This window comes from Musca autumnalis, unplaced genomic scaffold, assembly GCF_047663935.1.
Source record: "Musca autumnalis isolate F117 unplaced genomic scaffold, ASM4766393v1 scaffold_1, whole genome shotgun sequence".
NCBI classification, from domain to species: Eukaryota; Metazoa; Arthropoda; class Insecta; order Diptera; family Muscidae; genus Musca; species Musca autumnalis.
In genome coordinates, this window is record NW_027411644.1 from 76,453,895 (window position 1) to 76,475,186 (window position 21,292).

The window sequence follows — 21,292 nt, forward strand, 5'->3', positions numbered from 1 at the left end:
CGGTATCGGTCCATGCCTTCATATAGCCCCCATAGAACGGTACCTCCCGATTTTCGGTATTTTGAACGTTGTGGCCTCAATATTCCACCGAAATGGCATTTAGTCTTCAATGTGATATAAAACTGTTGGCCAGAAATATGTCTGTACAGGTCCACGCTTTCATATTGCCCCATTTCTGACTAAAATTCGTCGGAATAGGTCCACGTTTCGATATAGCCCCCATAGAACGGTACCCCGGATTTTCGTAATACTGAAGATTGTGACGTCAATATCCAACCGAAATGGCTGAAATTCGTTATTTCGTTTTTCAAGAGTTATAAAATATTCCAGAAGAGTATTATCAGTATAGGTACACGTCTTCCTATATCCCCATAGAAGCTTACTTCTTGATTTTTGGTATTTTTTTAGTTTTAGCCACATTCTCTCACCGAAATATAGGAAATTTGGTATTTAGTCTTCTTTGAGCCTAAAAACTTTTCGTCAGAAATTTGTCGGTATAGATAGACGTTTTGAAATAGCCCCCCTAGAATGGTGCCTCACATTGTTTTACCGAAATTGCTGAAATTTAGTATTAAGTCTTCTTCATACACGAAAGGAAACTAATTATTCCATTTTACTTCAATACAACTTGTGTGAGCGATATCTCAATGATTTGGCATAGTTCCGCCCCACATTACTGTACCTACAGATTCTACGTATTTTCAAGTAAACTAGTTCTAGCCTCTCACCTAGGCTGAGGGAATATCTCCGTCAGTACAGCTGACAGATAATTTATTACTTATTCTTTCTTTTTTCTTCTGAAAATATGCTTCTAACACTTACCCATTTCTCCCGATTTTTTCGTAGCACTCTCTTTACTACTGACTTCAGGGTTGCTCTGTGCGCCGCATTCTTCTTTTTAGTCCCGATCGTGTCATGGATTTTTATGTGGTGGATTTTGTTAACCATATATGTATACATTTTGCGGCAGTTAAAAGGCCAAACGACACGATATGAGTGGGTAATTCTTTGCCATTGCGCTGCAATATTATCGCGACAAGGAATGTTGTGTTTTAGCAAGTGGGTAACATGAGAGGAATATGGCACGAAATGGGTCGAATCGATTTCGCTCCCCATATCGTTCGAATCTCTAACAGGTGCTGACCCGAGAGTCGCACGATCCCAGACAGATGCTCTTGGGATTCACACAGTGTCCTTATTTGGACTTGTGTTTTGGTAAAAAATGCAATTTTTTTTTTTGTCAGATATTTAAATGAAATTGACAACTTGATGGCGCGTCATATTAAAACCAATTTGGTGTAATGTAAATGCGTTTTTAGTCTGATATATTTAAAACAAGAAATTAAAAAAATCTACTTTGCTTATTCCGTTAGGCCATTAAAAAATCTGCTTATATAACAGAAATATCTTGAATAAAATAATACTTATTAACTGGCTTGATGTACGCAAATTTCCAAGACAATTTGTTCTGGATAAAATTACAGCCATTACGCCTACAATAATTATATGCTCCGACTTGCCTGAATGGAATAATTAACTAAATTATTATTATAAAACACATGTGAGTGAGTTCTCATAATAAACACAAAAAACTTAATATGAAAAACCAAACAACAACAATCAAAATATAACGTGAGAGTGAATAAATAAAAGAAAAAGCAACAACTTTTACACGCTCCCTAAAAATATTATAAACAAAAAACCAAACAAATCACATGTTTACAAACTATGCACAAACTACGTTAAATGACATTTAATTTGACACTTAACTAAGCGCATTGACCAGCAATAAGCTATCAACAACAAATCTGAAGAGGGAGAGACGTGCGAGAAATCACAATAGAAAACAGCTGCTTGGCCAAACGACACGACCACAGACAACAATATGCTAGAACTCGATAAGATTCTAGAGAAGTGTGGCGATCGTCATCGTTTACAGACGATCATGTTATTGCTCTTTTGCGTCATCAATTTACTCTCAGCTATGCATTATTACTCACAAACAATTATCAGTTTTGTGCCCAAGTATTGGTGAGTATAACGGAAAAAAGGGGGGGCTAACCTTATTTTTGTTACCCAACACTGTTTTGTGGTCGATAATGCAGTTCAAAAAAACTATAAACAAACTTATTTCAAATAACGTTTAGGTGTGCTGAGGATGCAATAGCTACAGAAGACTATGAACCATTTGTTCCCATCCAATCTTCATGCATTTCCCTACACAATGATTCATCGCAGAGCTGTCAGAAGTTTCACTATGAATACTTTATGGGTTATGAGAGTTTAACCAGCGAACTAAATTGGATATGTGATGATGCCTGGAAATTGACACTGGGTCAAAGTATGTTCTTTGTGGGCTCCGTGGTGGGTAGTTTGGTGTTTGGCATTTTAGCTGATATGGTGGGTAAGTAGACATGTTTTTATTGGTAGCAGTTAAATAAATATTAAAAATTATTTTTGTTTTTTTTTGCAGGCCGTTTACCAATTTTAATTATAGCCAATATGGTTGCAATGTTGGGCAATATTTTAACCATATTTGGCACGGATTTGGTCAGCTTTTCGTTTTTTAGATTTATATCTGGTCTGGCCACCGATAGTAATTTCGTAATGATGTACATTTTGGGTAAGATATTCAATATAATAAAACTACTTTTATAAAAGCACAGAAGATCACCAAAGTAAAAATTGAAAAAATGCATATGCAGTTCAATTTTACCATTAAGCTACAGAAGGCTGTTTTGTATAACAGAAATAAAACAGAACACAACAGAAACACTAAAGATATACAGTGTTGGTCACAGAATTAGCACACCCCTTTGGGGCAAAATGATTTCAGTCAGCTAAGAGTTTTGATAGGGCAAATTGAAATATTTTCGTAACAAAATCCTTTTCTATAATGTATTTATTTAACGATTAAGATTTAACGATATAACTGTATAGTATTATCAGTGTTTTTTTGAAAATAAAAGTTTTGTGAAGACGCCCAAATTATCAAGGGGACATATAATTAGCACACCCTATGATTTTTTAATTTAATTCAATTAATATACAACAATTAATTTATATTGAAGTTAATTCATATTCAAAATGCATTGTGCAAATCATTTTTTCAAAGAAAAAATAATTTATCACCCCGGAATCTCAAAATATATGCCAATAGCGGACCATTTTTCGTAATGTACACCTAAACGTCAGAAAGTCGCCAGAACTTTAAAAACAAATGTACAATTGGATCTGAAATTATTGGAATTGTTAACCGATTACTGAAATTTAATTATAAAGTGCAAAAACTTTTCAAAAAGTGTTTAAGTTAGATGATTCATTCAAGAAAATTTTCGATTTGGAAGGGGTTTATAGAATGAAGATCAATAAAATGCACCCTTATGTAAAGAAGGATCAACTTATAACACCATTTGTTATTCAAAATTACAAGTCTGAATAACACCAAAGACCTATCACTACAAAACTGTCAACAAAGCGCTAGGTGAACACGTAGCACATGCGTATGTTTAAAGGTATAACCCCTTTCTAACAATAAAGGATTTTAAGGTTTGCTGAAAGTGGTCAGAATCCATGAAAGTAGGCATATACTATTCAAGATAAATGTTTTCTGGATTATTGATTTTATATTTAATCGTTTTAAGCTCCGGGAAACATATTATCTTGCGGTCTCACTAGAATATCTCAAATTTGCCTTATAAATAAAATAAAAAATAAAAAAAAAATGTGTCAAATGGAAGAATTTGCGATGGAAATTTGTTTTTGAAAATGTACATGTATTGCAATAAGAAATCCCGTTACGATTTTGTTTTCTTTCTGTTTAGTTTTTATACAAAACAAATATTTTTCGTAAAATCCGTGATTTCTGCTGTGAAAAATAATAAGGACAGTTTTTCGTTTTAGTAGAAATAAATTGATATTATTTATTTGTGATTCTTTCCTGTAAGTAAAAGTGAAAAATGAATTAATTTCTATTCATTAAATGTTAAATCTACCGGTATTTTTAAGTTTTTCTTTGCAAATATGGGTAAAAATACGCATTGTTGTCACGCTATTCGAGAAATCATTAAATGTTTACATAAAGAAGGAAATTCATACAGAAAAATTACAGAAAAAGCTTAGAATCTTTAAAAACAATGGTGGAGGATGCAGCTAAGTGAACTTCAAAGATAAAAGTCGTAGCAGAATTTCAAAAATTGCACCTGTAATAATAAATGCGTTATTCGATGATTAAAAAATATCCTTTTACCACATCTTAACAAATGAAAAACTACTTAAATATTAATTTTAACGCATCAACAACTCCTAAAACACTCTGTGGTGGCCACATTAGAACTTACAGGTTCAGAAAAGTATCATTTTAATCGAAAAATTATACACTTCCCACGTAGTGGTGTAGGGTATAAAAATATTCAGCAAATAATACAGGTTGCTAGAAATCACATCGCTTGGTCTAAGAAAAATTGCGTACCATTCTTTGGTGTGATGAAACCAAATATATTTTTTTGTTCCGATAGAGGAGTTTATCAGGGTTGAAGACCTAAAAATCAATAATATAACCCAAAATATGCTCTGAAGGCGTCTAAATATGGCAGAGGCAACAGCATGGTGTGGGGCTCATTTTCTTACTATGCTGTGGGGTCTCTATACAGTATTCAAAGTGTTTTTGAACTCACCAGATTACATTGAAATTTTGAAAAATATAATGCTTCCGTATGCTGAAGGGGGTGTGCCTCTCAAATGAGTCTTCAGCAAGGTTAATGACCCAAAAATGACGGCAAAATGAAAAAAATGTGTTCCAGGATAATTAAGTTAAGTTGTTAGAATGGCCCATACAATCCATTGATTTGAACCCGATTGAAAAATGTTGTGGAATGAAGTTAAAAAATCAAGCAGGGGAAAGTGTCCATCAAATTATGGCGACCTTTGGCAACTTATACAGGTTGCGTAGGACGCGTTACCAGTAGAGAAGTGCCAAAATTTGGTCGACTCGAAGCCCAGACGATGCGCTTCCGTTTTAGAAAACAAAGGATCGTCTACAAAGTATTAATGAGACTGAAACACTTTATCTACCATTATTTAGTAAAAACCTGCATTAATTTCTTTCAAGTTTGGTCCTTATTAAAAGATGTCATGAAGTGTCCTTATTATTTTTCACACACCAAACTATGACAATTCGCATAAAATATAAAAGATAAATAAAATATGGTTACAAGCAATCAACATATTTGTATAATACTTTTCTTAACATTTTAAGAAAACAATAAATTTTATAAACTAATGTAATTTTCACTTTTTTAGTCAGTTTTCAATGCAATCTTGGTTATGGATTGAAGTGTCCTTATTATTTTTCACACCACTGTAGGTTTATCGTGGCATACATCACGACATATCGGTAAAATTCAGTCCAGATGGATAAGTATTTATATAATCAATAGCTCAAAGCATCATATTACAGTTTCTTAATGAAAATTTTTGTGTCAAACGGATTTTACCGATGCACACTGCTGGTGGGTACATCCCACTATTCGCAAATTTACAGAGATGAACAAGAATATGATGTTTTATTTGATGTTTCTATGAACTACTTGCCTCATTGAATTTGTTTACATGTGCAAAAATCGATAAAAAAAAACACTAAAAACTGAAATTTCCATCAGTCTTTAGGACCCAAGGTGTACCCCATATAATTCCCTTCTGACACTGAAATTTCGGAGACTGGTGGAGAGTATAACTAGCAGACTGGAACTTATTCCCAAACGAGAGGGATTTAAAACTGAATATGGACGAAAATATTGAAACTATTCACAATATTAGTGATTCTTTTAAGGTGTGCTAATTACGTGTCCAGTGAATTTAGGACATTTTTTACATTTTTGGGGGTTAGTCAAATTGATAGTTATGTTTCAGTTTCTATATTGCGTTGTATTCTTTAATCATACTACTGAGAATATATTAGTGCAAATACTTTATTCAATACAACTACTTTTGAAGGTAATTTTAGGCAAAATATATGTTGGTAGTGGGGTGTGCTAATTGTGTGACCAACACTGTATGTGTATTTAACATCGCTTTAAAACGGTTTAAATTATAAATAGTAGTAACTGGAATGTAATATATGAATTCCAGGATCTGATCGTTAAAATCGGTTGAATACATACATAATTAATGCTAGTTAACATTTTCAAGATTAAATGTTATTTAAGGGAACAAATTCTAGAGAACATGTAACCTACAGAATATGTTATTTAACAGAATTTTTTTAGCAAAAAATGTTACTTAACAGAACATTATCTAGAGAAAATGCTCAGTAACATAACACCTTCAAGAAAAATGTTAGTTTAAATGTTACAAAACATTTTCTGAAAAAAAAAAATATATTAAAATGAATATTTTCTAGGGAAATTGTACTTAACATAACATTTTCTGGAGAAATGTTACGCTACAAAATATTTTCCGTGGCAAATATTAAGTAATTAAACATTTTGGGGAGATGTTTATTAGGAGAATTTTCTAGAGAAGATGTTATTTTACAGAACATTTTCTATTAAAAATATTACTTAACACAACATTTTCTATTAAAAATGTTACTTAACAGAACAGTTTGTATAGAAAATGTTACTTAACAGAACATTTCCAACAGAAATTTTTATTTAGGAGAATATTTTGTACAGAAAATGTTATTTAACAGAGTATTTTCTACAGAATATATTACTTAACAAAAGTTTTTGTGGATAAAATGTTACTTAAGAGTTTCTGAAGAAAATGTTAAATATGTTAAAAAAAAATGCTACTTAACAGAAGATTTCCTAGAGAAAATGTTACTTAACAGACTATTTCCTGAAGAAAAGTTACTTTACAGAACATTTTCTTAGGAAAATTTTACTTAACGGAATATTTTCTGGCGAAAATACAACTTAAGCATTTTTTGGGAAAACGTTAATTAAGAGATACTTTGTGGAATAAATGTTACTTAACTATAAATTTTCTGGAGGGAACGTTAATTGTCAGAACATTTTACGGAGAAAACATTAATAAACAGAATACATTTTGGAGAAAAGGTTGCATACCAGTACAGTTTCTGGAGACAATGTTACCTTACAGAACACTTTCTAGAGAAAATGTCAATTAACTAACCATTTTTCGGCGACAATGTTACTAAACGGAATATCTTCTGGGGAAAATATTGCTTAACAGAACTTTTTGTAGAGAAAATGTTATTTAACAGAAAATTTTCTAGAGAAAATGTTGCTTAACAGAACATTTTGTAGAGGAAATGTATGTAGCTTAACAGAACATTTTCTTGAGAAAATGTTACTTAGCAGAAAATGTGTAAGGAAATTGTTACATTACATAATATTTTATAGAGAAAATGTTAATTAGCAGCACAATTTTAAAAGAAAATGTTGCTTAACAGAACATTTTTGGAGCAAATGTTATACAGCAGGACATTTTCTGAAGAAAATTTTACTACACCGAACACTTTCTAAAGAAAATGTTACTTAACAGAATATTTTCTGGAGAAATTTTTACTTAACGGGACATTTATACAGCAAATGTTACTTGACAGAACATTGTCTAGAGAGAATGTTACCTAACAGAACATTTTTTTTATAGAAAATATGACTTTTTTGTATAAAAAATGTTACTTAACAGAACATTTTCTAAAGTAAATGTTACTTAACAGAACATTTGCTAAAGAGAATGTTACTTAACAGAACATTTTCTAAAGAAAATGTTACTTAACAGAACATTTTCTAAAGAAAATGTTACTTAATGTTCATTTTCCAGAGAAAATGTTACTAAAGAGAACTTTTTCTAATGAAAATTACTTAACAGAACATTTTCTAGTGAATCTTTTACATAGCAGAACATTTTGCAGAGAAAATGTTACTTAGCGGAATATTTTCTGGATAAAATTCTACTTAACAGTACATTTTCTGTAGATAATGTAACTCAACAGTACATTTTCTAGTGCAAGTGTTCTTAACAGGACATTTTCTTGAGAAAATGTTACTGAACAGAGCATTTGTTGAGAAAATGTTACTTAACAGAGCATTTTCCAAAGCAAGTATTACTTAACAGAACATTTTCTGGAGAACATGTTACTTTGCAGAGAAAATGTTACTTAACAGAATATTTTCTGGAGAAAATGCTACTTAACAGTACATTTTCTATAGAAAATTATACTCAACAGTACATTTCCTAGTGCAAGTGTTACTTAACAGAAATGTTACTTAGCATTTTCTGTGAAAAGGTTAATTAACAGAGCATTATCTGGAGGGAATATTACTTAACAGAACACTTTCTGAAAAAATTGTACATAACACAACATGTTTTAGGAGAAGGTGTTACTTTACATACCATTTACCAGAGAAAATCTTTATATATAAAACTCAATTGTCGTTTGTTGGTAATTGAATCAGTTGAAAACGGCTGGAGCGATTTGGATAGTTTTTTGTGGAAATGTTAGTCATAGTCCAGTTTAGGTTTTTATGCAAAGAAAAATTGGCCACGCCCACTTTTCCGTCCATTTTTATAAATATGTTATATCTACGAAACTACTCAACAGATTTTCCTGAAATTTTCAGGGAATGTAGAGTTGAAATAGGCTACACATTTGGTTGAATTTCGGATCGGGCGGGGTACCTCCCCTATGCCCTATTTTTGTAAAAATGCAATATTTGCAACAATTACAAATGTATCGCTTTGAAAATTAATTTCCGAGTCAATGGCGATTGTGTCTCCGACCTTACGTGCTTATTTGGGACATTAAGACTGGACAACGCCCACTTTTTTAAATATGTTATATCTACGAAACTACTGAATCGATTTTCCTGAAACTTTCAGCGAATATACAGGGTTGGTCCCCGATAAAAAATAGGCTACATATTTTTTGACTTTCGGATCGGGCGGGTACTTCCCATATGCCCTATTTTTGCAAAAATGCAATATTTGCAACAAATACGAATGTATCGGTTTCGGAATTTATTTGCGAGTCAATGGCGATTGTGTCTCCAACCTTACGTACTTATTTTGGGACTCAAGATCCGACCACGCTCACTTCCTAATTAGGTTATATCTACAAAACTACTGAAGGGATTTTCAAGTAAATCGCGATTTGTGTAAACTTTTAAGTATTTAAAAATAAAAATCAAATGTCGTTCGTTGGTCATGGCATCAGTTGAGAACGGCTGGACCGATTTTTATATTTTTTTATGCAAAGAAAATGTACGCCCACTTTTTTCAATTTTCAATTTTTATCATTTCTACAAAAACTACTGAACCGATTTTCCTGAAATTGCCAGGGAATGTACAAGGATGGCCCCCGCTTAAAATAGGCTACAAATTCAGTTGAATTTCGGAAGGGCGGGCTACTTCCCCTATACCCTACTTTTTTAAAAATGTTATATTTACAATAATTACGAATGTATCTATTTCGGAAGACCTTACCCACTTTTTTAGGATCCAATGACTTGACCACACCCACTTTTTAAAATATGTTACATCTACAAAACTACTGAACCGATTTTCCTGAAAATGTCAGGGAATGTACGGGCATATTTTCTTGAATAAAAATAAAAATAAAAATCAAATGCTGTCATAACCCAACTTAGGTTTTTTGGAAAGAAAAGTTTACTACGCCCCCCGAAAACAGGTTACATATTTTATTGAATTCCAGAGGGAGCGGGGTACCTCCCCTATGTGATATTTTTAAAAAACGTTATATTTGCAAAAATTATGCATGTATCGGATTAAAAATTTACGGATTAATCTACAATCTAGGTACTTCTTTAGGGCCTATAGGCCCGACCACGCCTGTTTTTTGTAATATGTCATAACTCCAATACTACTGAAGGGATTTCCACAAAATTTGCGACAAAAGCTCAATGTTTGCCGTTGTTATGTATATATTATGAATTTCGGAAGAGGTGGGGTACCTTCCCCATGCCTTTCTGTTAAACGCTATATATAAGCCAAATGTATGATTATATCGGTTTCGGCATACATTTTGGTAGGCAATGAAGTTGTGTGCACCCTAGGTACATATTTGGAGCCAAGATACCAGACCAGGCCTACTTTTTTTAATATGTTATATCTTGAAAACTGATGACCACGCCCACTCTTTTCAAAACATTATTTTTCCAAAACTACTGAAGCTAATATTCAGACAATGTTCAGGAATGTCCCGTGGTCCAAAATGCTATATATTTGTAGACGAATTTCGGGGCCTATTATTTTATAATCGCTATATTTGCTAAACTTATGAGTGCATCGGGTTGCAAATTAGTTTTCGAGACAACGGTGGTTGCGCCCCCGATCAAGAAAAAACTATATATTTACAAATTTACTTGAATGGTGAGGTTCAACGGTCCATCAGCCATGAAAAGCTAAAACATATAAGTCTCAATAAGCGGGAGAATTCGATTTAACCACTTTTTAACCTTTAAAATTAGATCGCTTTAGGATAAAGACAGGGACATGGACGATAATAAATCCTAAAAAGCATAAATTGGCGAAAAAATCCGACAAAGTCCGTAAGAGAAAAGAAAGGTTACAGACAAAAAATCCTTCTCGGTTTGACAATAGACCCAAGAAATGAGGTAGAAAATACCTATTTTTGAATTTTCAAGCATAAAGTCGATAAAAAGTTGTCATTAAAACTCATTACGACGGGCCAGCAACGCGGACCGGGGTCTGCTAGTTTTAAATAAAAGAAAATTTACTGGAGACAATATTATTTCTGAAGAAAATGTTACGTTACAAAACATTTTCTGGAAAAAATGTTACTGAACGGTAAAAGGTATGATTAACTGAACATTTTCTAGTGAAAATGTTATTTAACAGAAAAATTTTCTAGAGAAAATTTTACTTAACAGACATTTTTTTACTTAACGTGTCATGTTCTGGAGAAAATAATAATAAACAAAATATTTTCTAGAGAAAATGTTACCTAACATAACATTTCCTCTGGAAGAAGATACGTAACAGAAAAATTTCTGAATAATTGTCACTTAGCAGTCTCTCTAGCTAGTCTGTAAAGACTTCCTTTATGCCCTAGACAAACAGCAGCGTTAATATGCATTAACATGTGCATTTAATTTCACCCTGACAGACGACAGTTTCTGCATTTACGAAACAGCTGTTGTTGTTTGCACTGTAATTTTTAGTTTTCCTTGTGTCTCAGAGCATGAATATGCCCTCTCCCTCATATGAATATAGGCTCTCTTTTACGGTATTGCCATATTGAAATACCTAAATGCCCTTTAAATTCAGTTTGATTTTGAGCAGTAAGAATGTGGATAATGCACGAATTAATTTGAATTATGGCAGTTAATGCAAATTAACGCTGCCGACTGTCTAGGATATTAGCTCGTCTACAAAGACTTCACTCAGCACGTCGTTAAGAACTCCCTTAAGACCCTCGATGAACCTAATTTCTTCTCACCTATAAAGTGCACCTTCCACTCGTTAAAAAGCCTCCCTCTAGCTCGGCAAAAAGACTCCATAAAGCAGCGTCAGGCGAGAGGGCGCCCACGTGCGCTCATTTAACGAGGCTCTCTCCACACACACAATTCAACCCATTGAAAAAGCATGCACTCACCCAATGACACCCCGTAAAGTATGCAATAGAAAAGTATGGTGCCTGACGCCAGCGTTGTCAGTATTGGGGATTTTTCCCCAAATTGGGGAATTTTTATTTGAAATGGGGAAAAATTTTCGGCTTGGGGAATTGGGAAAATGTTGAGGAAATCTGAAAAATATTTGGGGATTTTTGGGGAATTTCTTTTTTGACTAATTCCTTCAGATTATCTGATCTTTTTTAATTCAGTACGCGTGACGCACAAATAACATGCATCATATACTAACAGGTCGCAGCTGTAATAATTTATGACAGATTTGAAGTGTTATCATGAGGTTCGCCGACTGACAGCGTACTAGAACAGTGAGTTGAATTGAAATAACATTTTCCATCATTTCTACTGCTGAAGGGGACTTAACTGCAGAAATGATTTCCGGATTGATGGGCAATGATTAAATTAAACTTTATTTAACATTCATGGTTCCAATTATAAAAGAGATAAATATGCTTAGGCCCGTTATTATATCCTTTTTGTATTTAAATGTTGGCCGATAACCCGTTTTTTATTCCTACAAAGTGTGCTTTGTAAAGGGTGTTTTTTTAAGCCCGATAGAACTTGAAATTGTAAAAAAATAACACAAAAAATTAAATTGTAATCAAAATTTTTATACCCTACACCACTATGTGGGGAGGGTATTATAAGTTGGTTTTGCCCAAAAAGTTTGTAACGCATCGAAATAATCGTCGTAGACCCATACTTATATATACCAAAATGAATGTCTCGACGAGCTGAGTCGATCTGGCTATGTGTGTCCGTCCGTCATTCCGTCCGTCCGTCCGTCTGTCCATCTAAACCTTGTAATTACGCTACAGGTCGCAATTTTGATCGGATCGTCACGAAATTTTGGTTGTTGATGAGGGTCCTGGAGGAGAAGAAGCCTATTGATTTTGGTGATGGTCGGATAATGTTCAGGGGTCGGAATGGGCAAAAAACTTATGTGGATAAGAAGACAAAGTTTTTTTGCAAATCGAATATCTCAGCTTCTATATAGGGTATACCAAAAGCAAGACCTGACAATAAAAGTAGAAGATATCACCTTTGTAATGATGTAAAGTAAGTTCTCGTAGGTGATCAAACAACGGAGATATTACAATAGTGGCAAATAAAACCCAAATTTTCATTCTTGCGATTTTAATTATAATGACGAATATCACTACTTTGGTTATTGACTTTTCAAAAGAAAAGCCTGACTATGAAAGTAGAAGATCCCATCTTTACAATGATGCAAACTAGGTCGGCGTAGGTGACCAAATAACGGAGATATTGCAATAGTCGGTAATACATCCCATTTTTCCACTTTTTTGGAAATCACGCTACAGGTCGCAATTTTGATCGGATCGTCACGAAATTTTGGGTGTTGATGGGGGTCCCGGAGGGGAAGAAGCCTATTGATTTTGCCTATAGAGGGTCCTTTCATCCCGTCTGTAAAAACTCTCCGCAGCTTGTCTATCAAGAGTCCTACAGCTCGTATATAGAGCAGTGCCGACCAAGAATAGCGATGCAACCATTGTGAATGTATTCAAAACATTGTCAATTTATGACAGTGTGTTAGTGAGATTGTATGCACGCAAGCTACAAAACAAAAACAAATAAGAACATTTGCTCTCTCTTTCTTTGCGTTCGGATCGTATGTGTGTGAATTAACCAGCGACAAATGGCTATTCCCGTCTATAAAGTCTGTTGGTAATATTTTACCGACGAAATGTTCTGTAAGTTAACATTTCCTTATGAAGATGTCCTGTTAAACAACATTTTCTCAGGAAAATGTTATGTAGCCTAAATATGTTATGTTAGTTAACATTTTCTCAAGAAAGTGTTTTTTAACTAACATTTTTTTTAGAAAATGTTTTAGTTAGAGAATGTTCGAGGAATAGTTACATTATTTAATATTTTCCCCAGAAAAAAATAACATTTTCTTAAAAACTGATCTGTTAGTTATTTAAAAAAATCTGTTAATTATCATTATCTAAAGAAAAATAGGAGTTAGATAAAATTGTATCTATAAAATTTTATGTTAGTTAACCTGTGTTTAAATAAAATGTTCTGTTAATAAACATTGGCTGAAGGAAATACTCTGTGAGTTAACAGTTTTGTTTAGAAAACGTACTGTTATTTAAAAATTTTCACAGAAAATATTCTGTTAGTTAACATTTGGCATATGTTATGTTAATCCGTATGTTTACATTTTATATGTTATCAATGTTATTAACAGCACTATGCAAACACTTTTATCCTGTTGATTAACGTTTTGTTTTTTTACAGTTATGGAATATCTGCGTCCTTCACTGCGCACCATCGGCCTCAGCATCTGTATTGGTTTCTTTTATTGTCTGGGATCAATTGCCGCACCTTGGATAGCCGTGCTAATGCAGTCTTGGCGTGGCTTCCTAATGGCCACCTCTATACCCTTTGTTATGATACCCCTATTCTATTTCATTGTACCCGAAAGTGTTCAATGGTTGATCTCTAAACAGAAATACGTTCAAGCAGTTGAGTGTCTACGACGTGTGGCCAAAATAAATGGCAAAACTGTTGATGATGCCGCTTTTGGTGAATTCATCGAGGAGTGTAAGCGCAGCCAAATGTTACAGCCCAAAGCTAAAGTGGAACCAAATCTTTTGGGTTTATTTGCCTCACCACGTCTCAGGCGTAATACTTTGATATTATTTTTCAAATCGTAAGTAAATGGTTGTGTGCGCATGCGCTTCATGCTGCATGAGCATTTAGGCAAAATTCTAATAGCTAATGAGCTGTTATTAATGTTCAATTATGTTTGGCGGAAACGTGATGTTGCGATCTGTTGGCCACCCCTCCTCCCCCTTCTTTTGATCTTCGCCTGGCCTTTAGAATGGTGATTACATTGTGCTATGATGCTGTCTCACGTAACGTACAAGGTCTTGGCATTTCACCATTTGTCATGTTTTCATTGAGTGCCACAACCATTTTGCCAGCCTGTTTACTTCTAATTGCTCTGCAAGATCGTATCGGTCGTAAAGCCATGGCATCAATGTCTTTGCTACTGAGTGGTATATTCATTTCGTGTACGGGCGCCCTACTATTTCGCAGCAGTGTGGAAAATTCAAGTGATCAGAGTAAGTAAAGGGGATAAAGTTTTTGTAGTTTGGAGTTTAAAGGTTGAAATGAAAGGTACAAATTAGAATAAATGTTGATAAGAAAATCAAAATGTCAGACAGTCTAATACCTAAAAAAATAAAAGTAGGGAATATTTAAAATTAAAGCTGCGCCTCCCAGTAGAGCATATTTTATAGATTTATTTTATTCTTCTCTTAACAGACGTAACATTGGTTGTTATCTTGTCGGTCATTGGACGTTTTGGTGTTACTGTCGCTTACAACTCGGGGGCTCAATATGCCACAGAACTAATACCAACATGTGTCCGAGGACAAGGTGTGGCTGCAGTGCATGTTATGGGTTATGCTTTTACATTCTTCAGCTCATATATTCTACATACACGGCAATTATTTTCCCCCTTACCGGAAATAATTTTGGGATTCATTTCTTTGGTGGGAGCTGGCCTATGTCTTTTATTACCGGAAACTCTTAACAGGTCTGTTACATATATTTCGATATGAATAAATATTTATTCATTCACTCATATTCTATAGGACCCTTCCCACTACTCTCAAAGATGGTGAAAACTTTGGTAAAAATGATCGCTGGTTTATGTTTAGTTTTATGGAGAAGCGAACACAGTCGGTGGATACTTTGACACCATCAGTGGCACCGAGCAGTCATCCTGATAATAGTGCATACTTTTAGATGAATTCTAAACCAGAATTTTTTGTAATTTTATAGTACAAGAAGAAAAGCTTTTGCCAAAGATATTTACACCGTGGACTTGTTGAAGGAGGATGAATGTGATGAATATTGATATATTTGCATTTAAAGTTATGAAAAACACGCCGATTTTAAAGTTAGGAAACATTCAGTCATATACAAATGAATTGTATAGACAAAGAAATGCTCTCACCAATTTTGCTAACATTGAGTTTGCTGATAGAACCACTCAATTAAAAATGCCAATAAACACGAATTTATAAACATTTTATTTTAACAAAAACTATATGGGGTTAGTTTTTAACGAAATCTACATACATCCTTATTAGGCCGGGGCGATTTGAAAACCTTAATGAGCCCTTCGCGTTTCTGATTCCTGGGATTGAACTGAGCAAAAAAGTCCACTGGACCATATATCTACCGTGAAAATCGAGCCTTCCGATTTTGACTTTAAGTTTTTTATTGACGTTTTTTGGATAATTTGGCATATAACAGCCAAACCATTGAGATTTTCGATTCAACACAAAGACAAAAATTGTAGCCAAGACAGTAATTGAAAACTCTCTAATACATCGCAAAAGCATTGGAACGCTCCTACAGGCAGTTTTGGCCTTAAGAATGTGCAAACTACTTAAAGTCAAAATCGGGAGGCTCGATTATCACGGTAGATATATGGTCCAGTGGACAGAAACGCGAAGGGCTCATTAAGGTTTTTTTTTCCTTCCACACAAATCGCCCCACCCTAATCCTTATATAGAAACATAGAAGAAAATCTTTCCATTTTCCCCCAAAAATCGCCATCGAACAATTTTGAGTTTTTCTGTTTGATTCGTTTAACAGCACATAACATGAGTATTTCTTTGTCTTCTGTCAACAAACTCAATGTTAACAACATTGGCGAGAGCATTTCGTTGTCTATACAATTCATTTGTCTATGCTGTCAGTTAACATTTTTAATATGAATGTCATGTTAGTGAAAATTTTTCCAGAGATAATGCTGCTTCACAGACTACTTTTTCGAGAAAACGTTAAAAACAGAACATTTTCTATATAAAATGTTACTCAACCACACATTTTCTACATAAGATTTTACTTAATAGAACATATTTTCTTTCTTAATAGAACTTATTCTGGAAAAAAGTTGGCAAACAGAACATCTTCTGGAGAAAATGTTTCTTAGCAGAACATTAGAAAATGTTTTTCCCTGCCTTACCCCTTGGTAAACATCGCCAATTTTTGTCCCACTAATAAATTAAAGTTGTTTAATAAAATATTAAAACAACGACTATGGGATTAAGCCTGACTATTTTGAAAAACAAACTAGAAATTTTTTAATGATTTTTATTAATTTTCTCCTTTAGAGTTAAGCTTGATTATCGAAATTTTTGCAAGTGAAAATGTTACTTCACATCACAGATTCTGGAAAATACATAACAGAACATTTTCTGGACAAAATGTTAATATTTTTTTTAAAGTAAATGTCAGGAAATGTTATTTGACAGAACATTTTCTGGAGGAAATATTACACAACAGAACAGTTTCTACAGAAAATGTTACTTAACAGAAAATTTTCTACAAAAAATGGTGTTTAATAGAAAAGTTTGAAGACAAAAGGTTATTTTACAGATCATTTTCTGGAGAACATTTTACGTAACTAAACAAAACGTCTTCTACAGAAAATTGTACTTTATAGAACAATTTCTGGAAAAGATATTCCTGAACAGAACATATTCGGATGAATATATAATATATATTGAAAATATAAATTAACAAAAAATTGTCTAGAGAAAGTTTTATTTAATAGAACAGTTGCTACAGAAAATGTTAGCTAAGAGAAAATTTTCTTGGGTAAATTATACTTAACAGAACATTTTCCGCACAAACTGATATATAACAAAATAGTTTCTAGAGAAAATGTTACTTAGCAGGACATTTTCTACAGAAATTGTTCCTTAATAGAACATTTTCTTCAGATAGTGTTGCTTTGCAGAGAAAATATTTAACAGAAAATTGTATTTAAAAGAACAGTTTCTAGAGAAAATGTTATATAACATAACACATTCCATAGGAAATGATAGTTAGCAGAAAATTTTTTAGAGAAGATGTTATTTAAAAGAGCATCTACAGATAATGTTACTTTACAGAACATTTTCTACAGGAAATGTTACTCTACAGCACATTTTCAAAAGAAAATGTTACTTTAAAGAACATTTCCTACAGAAAATATTACTTTAGAGAATATCTTCTACAGCAAATATTACTTCACAGAACATTTTGAATGAAAAATGTTACTTTACAGACCATTTTTTACAGTAAATGTTACTTTACAGAACATTTTCTACAGCAAATGTTACCCTACAGAACATTTTCTACAGCAAATATTACTTCACAGAACATTTTCTACATTTTGTTCTACAAAAAGTAACTTTAGCAGAAAATTTTTTACATAAAATTTTACTTAACAGAAAATTTTCTGCTGAAATGTTACTCAAAAAAAGATATATTGTACAGATCGCTTTCTACATAAAATGGTACTTAACAAAACATTTTCTGGGGAAAATGTAACTTAAGAAAATATTTTCTACCAATGTTATTTAACAGAACATTTTGTGGTGGAAAATTTTACTTAACAGATAGTTTTCTGGGGAAAATATTACTTAACAGAAAATTGTCTGGAGATAACATTACCTAACAAAAAATTTCCAGCAGAAACTATTACTTAACAGAACAATTTCTGAGGCAAATTAACATTTTCTGGAGAAAATTTTACTTAGCAAAATATTTTCTATAGCAAATGTTACTTGACATAGCATTTCCTGGAGATAATGTTACTTAACAGAAAATTGTCTGGAGATAACGTTACTTAACAGAACATTTCCTGGAGAAAGTGTTAATTAGCAGTACATTTCCTAAAAAAATCTTCTGGAGAAACAAAACATTTTCTGGGGGAAAATGTTACTTAACAAAACATATTCTGGGGAAAATTAACATTTTCTGGAGAAAATGTTACTTAACAAAATATTTTCTACAGCAAATGTTACTTAACATTGCATTTTCTGGAGGTAATGTTACTTAACAGAAAATTGTCTGGAGATAACGTTACTTAACAGAACATTTCCTGGAGATAACGTTACTTAACAGAAAATTTTCTGCAGATAATGTTACTTAGCAGAACATTTCCTAACGAAAATTTTACTTAACAGGACATCTTCTGGAGAAAATGCTACTTAACAAAACAATTTCTGGGGGAAAATGTTACTAAACAGAACTTTTTCTGGAGAACATGTTACTTAACTGATCATTTTCTGAAGAAAATATTAAGCAACAGAACATTTTCTGGAGAAAATATTACTTAACAGAACATTTTCTATATAAAATGATAGTTAACTGAACATTCTCTATAGAATATACTACTTAACAGAACATTTTCTGGAGAAAATGTTACTCAACAGAATATTTTCTGAAGAAACTGGTACTTAACAGAACATTTTTCAAAGGCAATTTTAGTTAATAGAAGAACAATTTCTAGAGAAATTAACTGTAGAGAAAATGTTACTTAATGTTTCTACAAAAATTTTTACTTTACAGAACATTTTTTCAACAGAAAATGTTACTGTACAGAATATTTTCTACAGAAAATTTTACTCTACATAACATTTTCTAAAGAAAATATTACTTTACAGAACATCAACATAAAATTTTACTTAACAGAACATTTTCAGCAGAAATGTTACTCAAAACAATATATTGTGCAGAAATATATTGTAAACAGATCACTATCTACAGAAAATGGTAGTTAACAGAACATTTTCTGGAGATAATGTTTCTTAACAGAAGATTTCCTGGAGAAAATGTTACTTATCGAAATATTTTCTGGGGCAAATGTTAAAATTTTTCATCTTTGTGTTTATTTCAGCTTTAGTCCATATTTTGTTGTATTCAAGTATTTGAATAACAACAAAATGTTTTACAGTGGATATGAAATTGATTAGTTGCGGGCGGAGGGTCGGGAATACTATAGTTTCAGTTGTCACCAAACAACTTCATCAGTTCCCTTTTCCGCCGACTCTGTATCGATAAACAGGTCAATAAGCCCATCCAGCAAATTAAACAAAATGAGAAATTTGCTATATGGCCCTAAAACTGATTACCCTACAATTTGAGTCGAACTAAAGAATTTTATATCCACCACTGTTTTTATGTCGTCTTTGCATTGCAAAGAATACGAACATAGTGTGTTGCTTCAATAAGCGGGGGTAAAACAACGAGAAAGTTGTTGTTTTTGCATTACGCATTGATCAACAAGGCCGTGCTGATGCCTATTATTGTTGTTGGCGTTTTTTATTGTTGGACTGCAGAATTTTACATCTTTGTGTTTATTTCAGCTCTAGTCCGCCCGCAACTAATCAATTTCATATCCACTGTTAAACATTTTGTTGTTATTCAAATACTTGAATACAACAAAATATGGACTAGAGCTGAAATAAACACAAAGATGTAAAATTCTGCAGTCCAACAATAAAAAACGCCAACAACAATAATAGGCATCAGCACGGCCTTGTTGATCAATGCGTAATGCAAAAACAACAACTTTCTCGTTGTTTTACCCCCGCTTATTGAAGCAACACACTATGTTCGTATTCTTTGCAATGCAAAGACGACATAAAAACAGTGGTGGATATAAAATTCTTTAGTTCGACTCAAATTGTAGGGTAATCAGTTTTAGGGCCATATAGCAAATTTCTCATTTTGTTTAATTTGCTGGATGGGCTTATTGACCTGTTTATCGATACAGAGTCGGCGGAAAAGGGAACTGATGAAGTTGTTTGGTGACAACTGAAACTATAGTATTCCCGACCCTCCGCCCGCAACTAATCAATTTCATATCCACTGTAAAACATTTTGTTGTTATTCAAATACTTGAATACAACAAAATATGGACTAAAGCTGAAATAAACACAAAGATGTAAAATTCTGCAGTCCAACAATAAAAAACGCCAACAACAATAATAGGCATCAGCACGGCCTTGTTGATCAATGCGTAATGCAAAAACAACAACTTTCTCGTTGTTTTACCCCCGCTTATTGAAGCAACACACTATGTTCGTATTCTTTGCAATGCAAAGACGACATAAAAACAGTGGTGGATATAAAATTCTTTAGTTCGACTCAAATTGTAGGGTAATCAGTTTTAGGGCCATATAGCAAATTTCTCATTTTGTTTAATTTGCTGGATGGGCTTATTGACCTGTTTATCGATACAGAGTCGGCGGAAAAGGGAACTGATGAAGTTGTTTGGTGACAACTGAAACTATAGTATTCCCGACCCTCCGCCCGCAACTAATCAATTTCATATCCACTGTAAAACATTTTGTTGTTATTCAAATACTTGAATACAACAAAATATGGACTAAAGCTGAAATAAACACAAAGATGTAAAATTCTGCAGTCCAACAATAAAAAACGCCAACAACGTTAAAATTTTTTTTATGGGAAAATCTTGCTTAACAGATCATCTTCTGAAGAAAATGTTACGTAATACATTAGATTGTCTAGAAACAATTTTATTTAACAGAACATTTTCTGGTGAAAATTAAAATTTTCTGGAGATAATGTTACTTAACAGAACATTTTCTGCAGATAATGAACATTTTACTTAACAGAACATTTCCTGGAGAAAAAGTTACTTAACGGAACACTTTCTGGAGAAAATGTTACCCAACAGAACATTTTCTGTAGAAAATATTACTTCGCAGAACATTTTCTATATAAAATGTTACTGAACTGAACATTTTCTGGAGAAATTGGTATTTAACAGAATATTTTCCAAAGGAAATTTTATTTAGTAT

At 33.0% G+C, this 21,292-nt stretch overlaps 1 protein-coding gene across 48 annotated transcripts in view; it reads left to right on the forward strand.

Annotated features, from left to right (window-relative positions):
• Positions 1-15,490, forward strand: part of LOC141401555 (organic cation transporter-like protein) — a 28,807-nt gene extending 13,317 nt beyond the window's left edge. For 12 of the 48 annotated variants that reach the window (XM_073982078.1, XM_073982063.1, XM_073981870.1 and 9 more), the window contains 7 exons: positions 1,485-2,031; positions 2,148-2,404; positions 2,474-2,623; positions 13,908-14,322; positions 14,493-14,737; positions 14,940-15,213; positions 15,272-15,490. In XM_073982078.1, the coding sequence (XP_073838179.1) occupies positions 1,886-2,031; positions 2,148-2,404; positions 2,474-2,623; positions 13,908-14,322; positions 14,493-14,737; positions 14,940-15,213; positions 15,272-15,425 (1,641 nt within the window). In that variant the 5' untranslated portion in view covers positions 1,485-1,885 and the 3' untranslated portion in view covers positions 15,426-15,490. Of the gene's footprint in view, positions 1-1,373; positions 2,032-2,147; positions 2,405-2,473; positions 2,624-13,907; positions 14,323-14,492; positions 14,738-14,939; positions 15,214-15,271 lie in introns of all 48 variants that reach the window. The other 36 variants (XM_073981953.1, XM_073981877.1, XM_073981861.1 and 33 more) reach the window with 4 other exon arrangements.
• Positions 15,491-21,292: the final 5,802 nt, after the last annotated feature.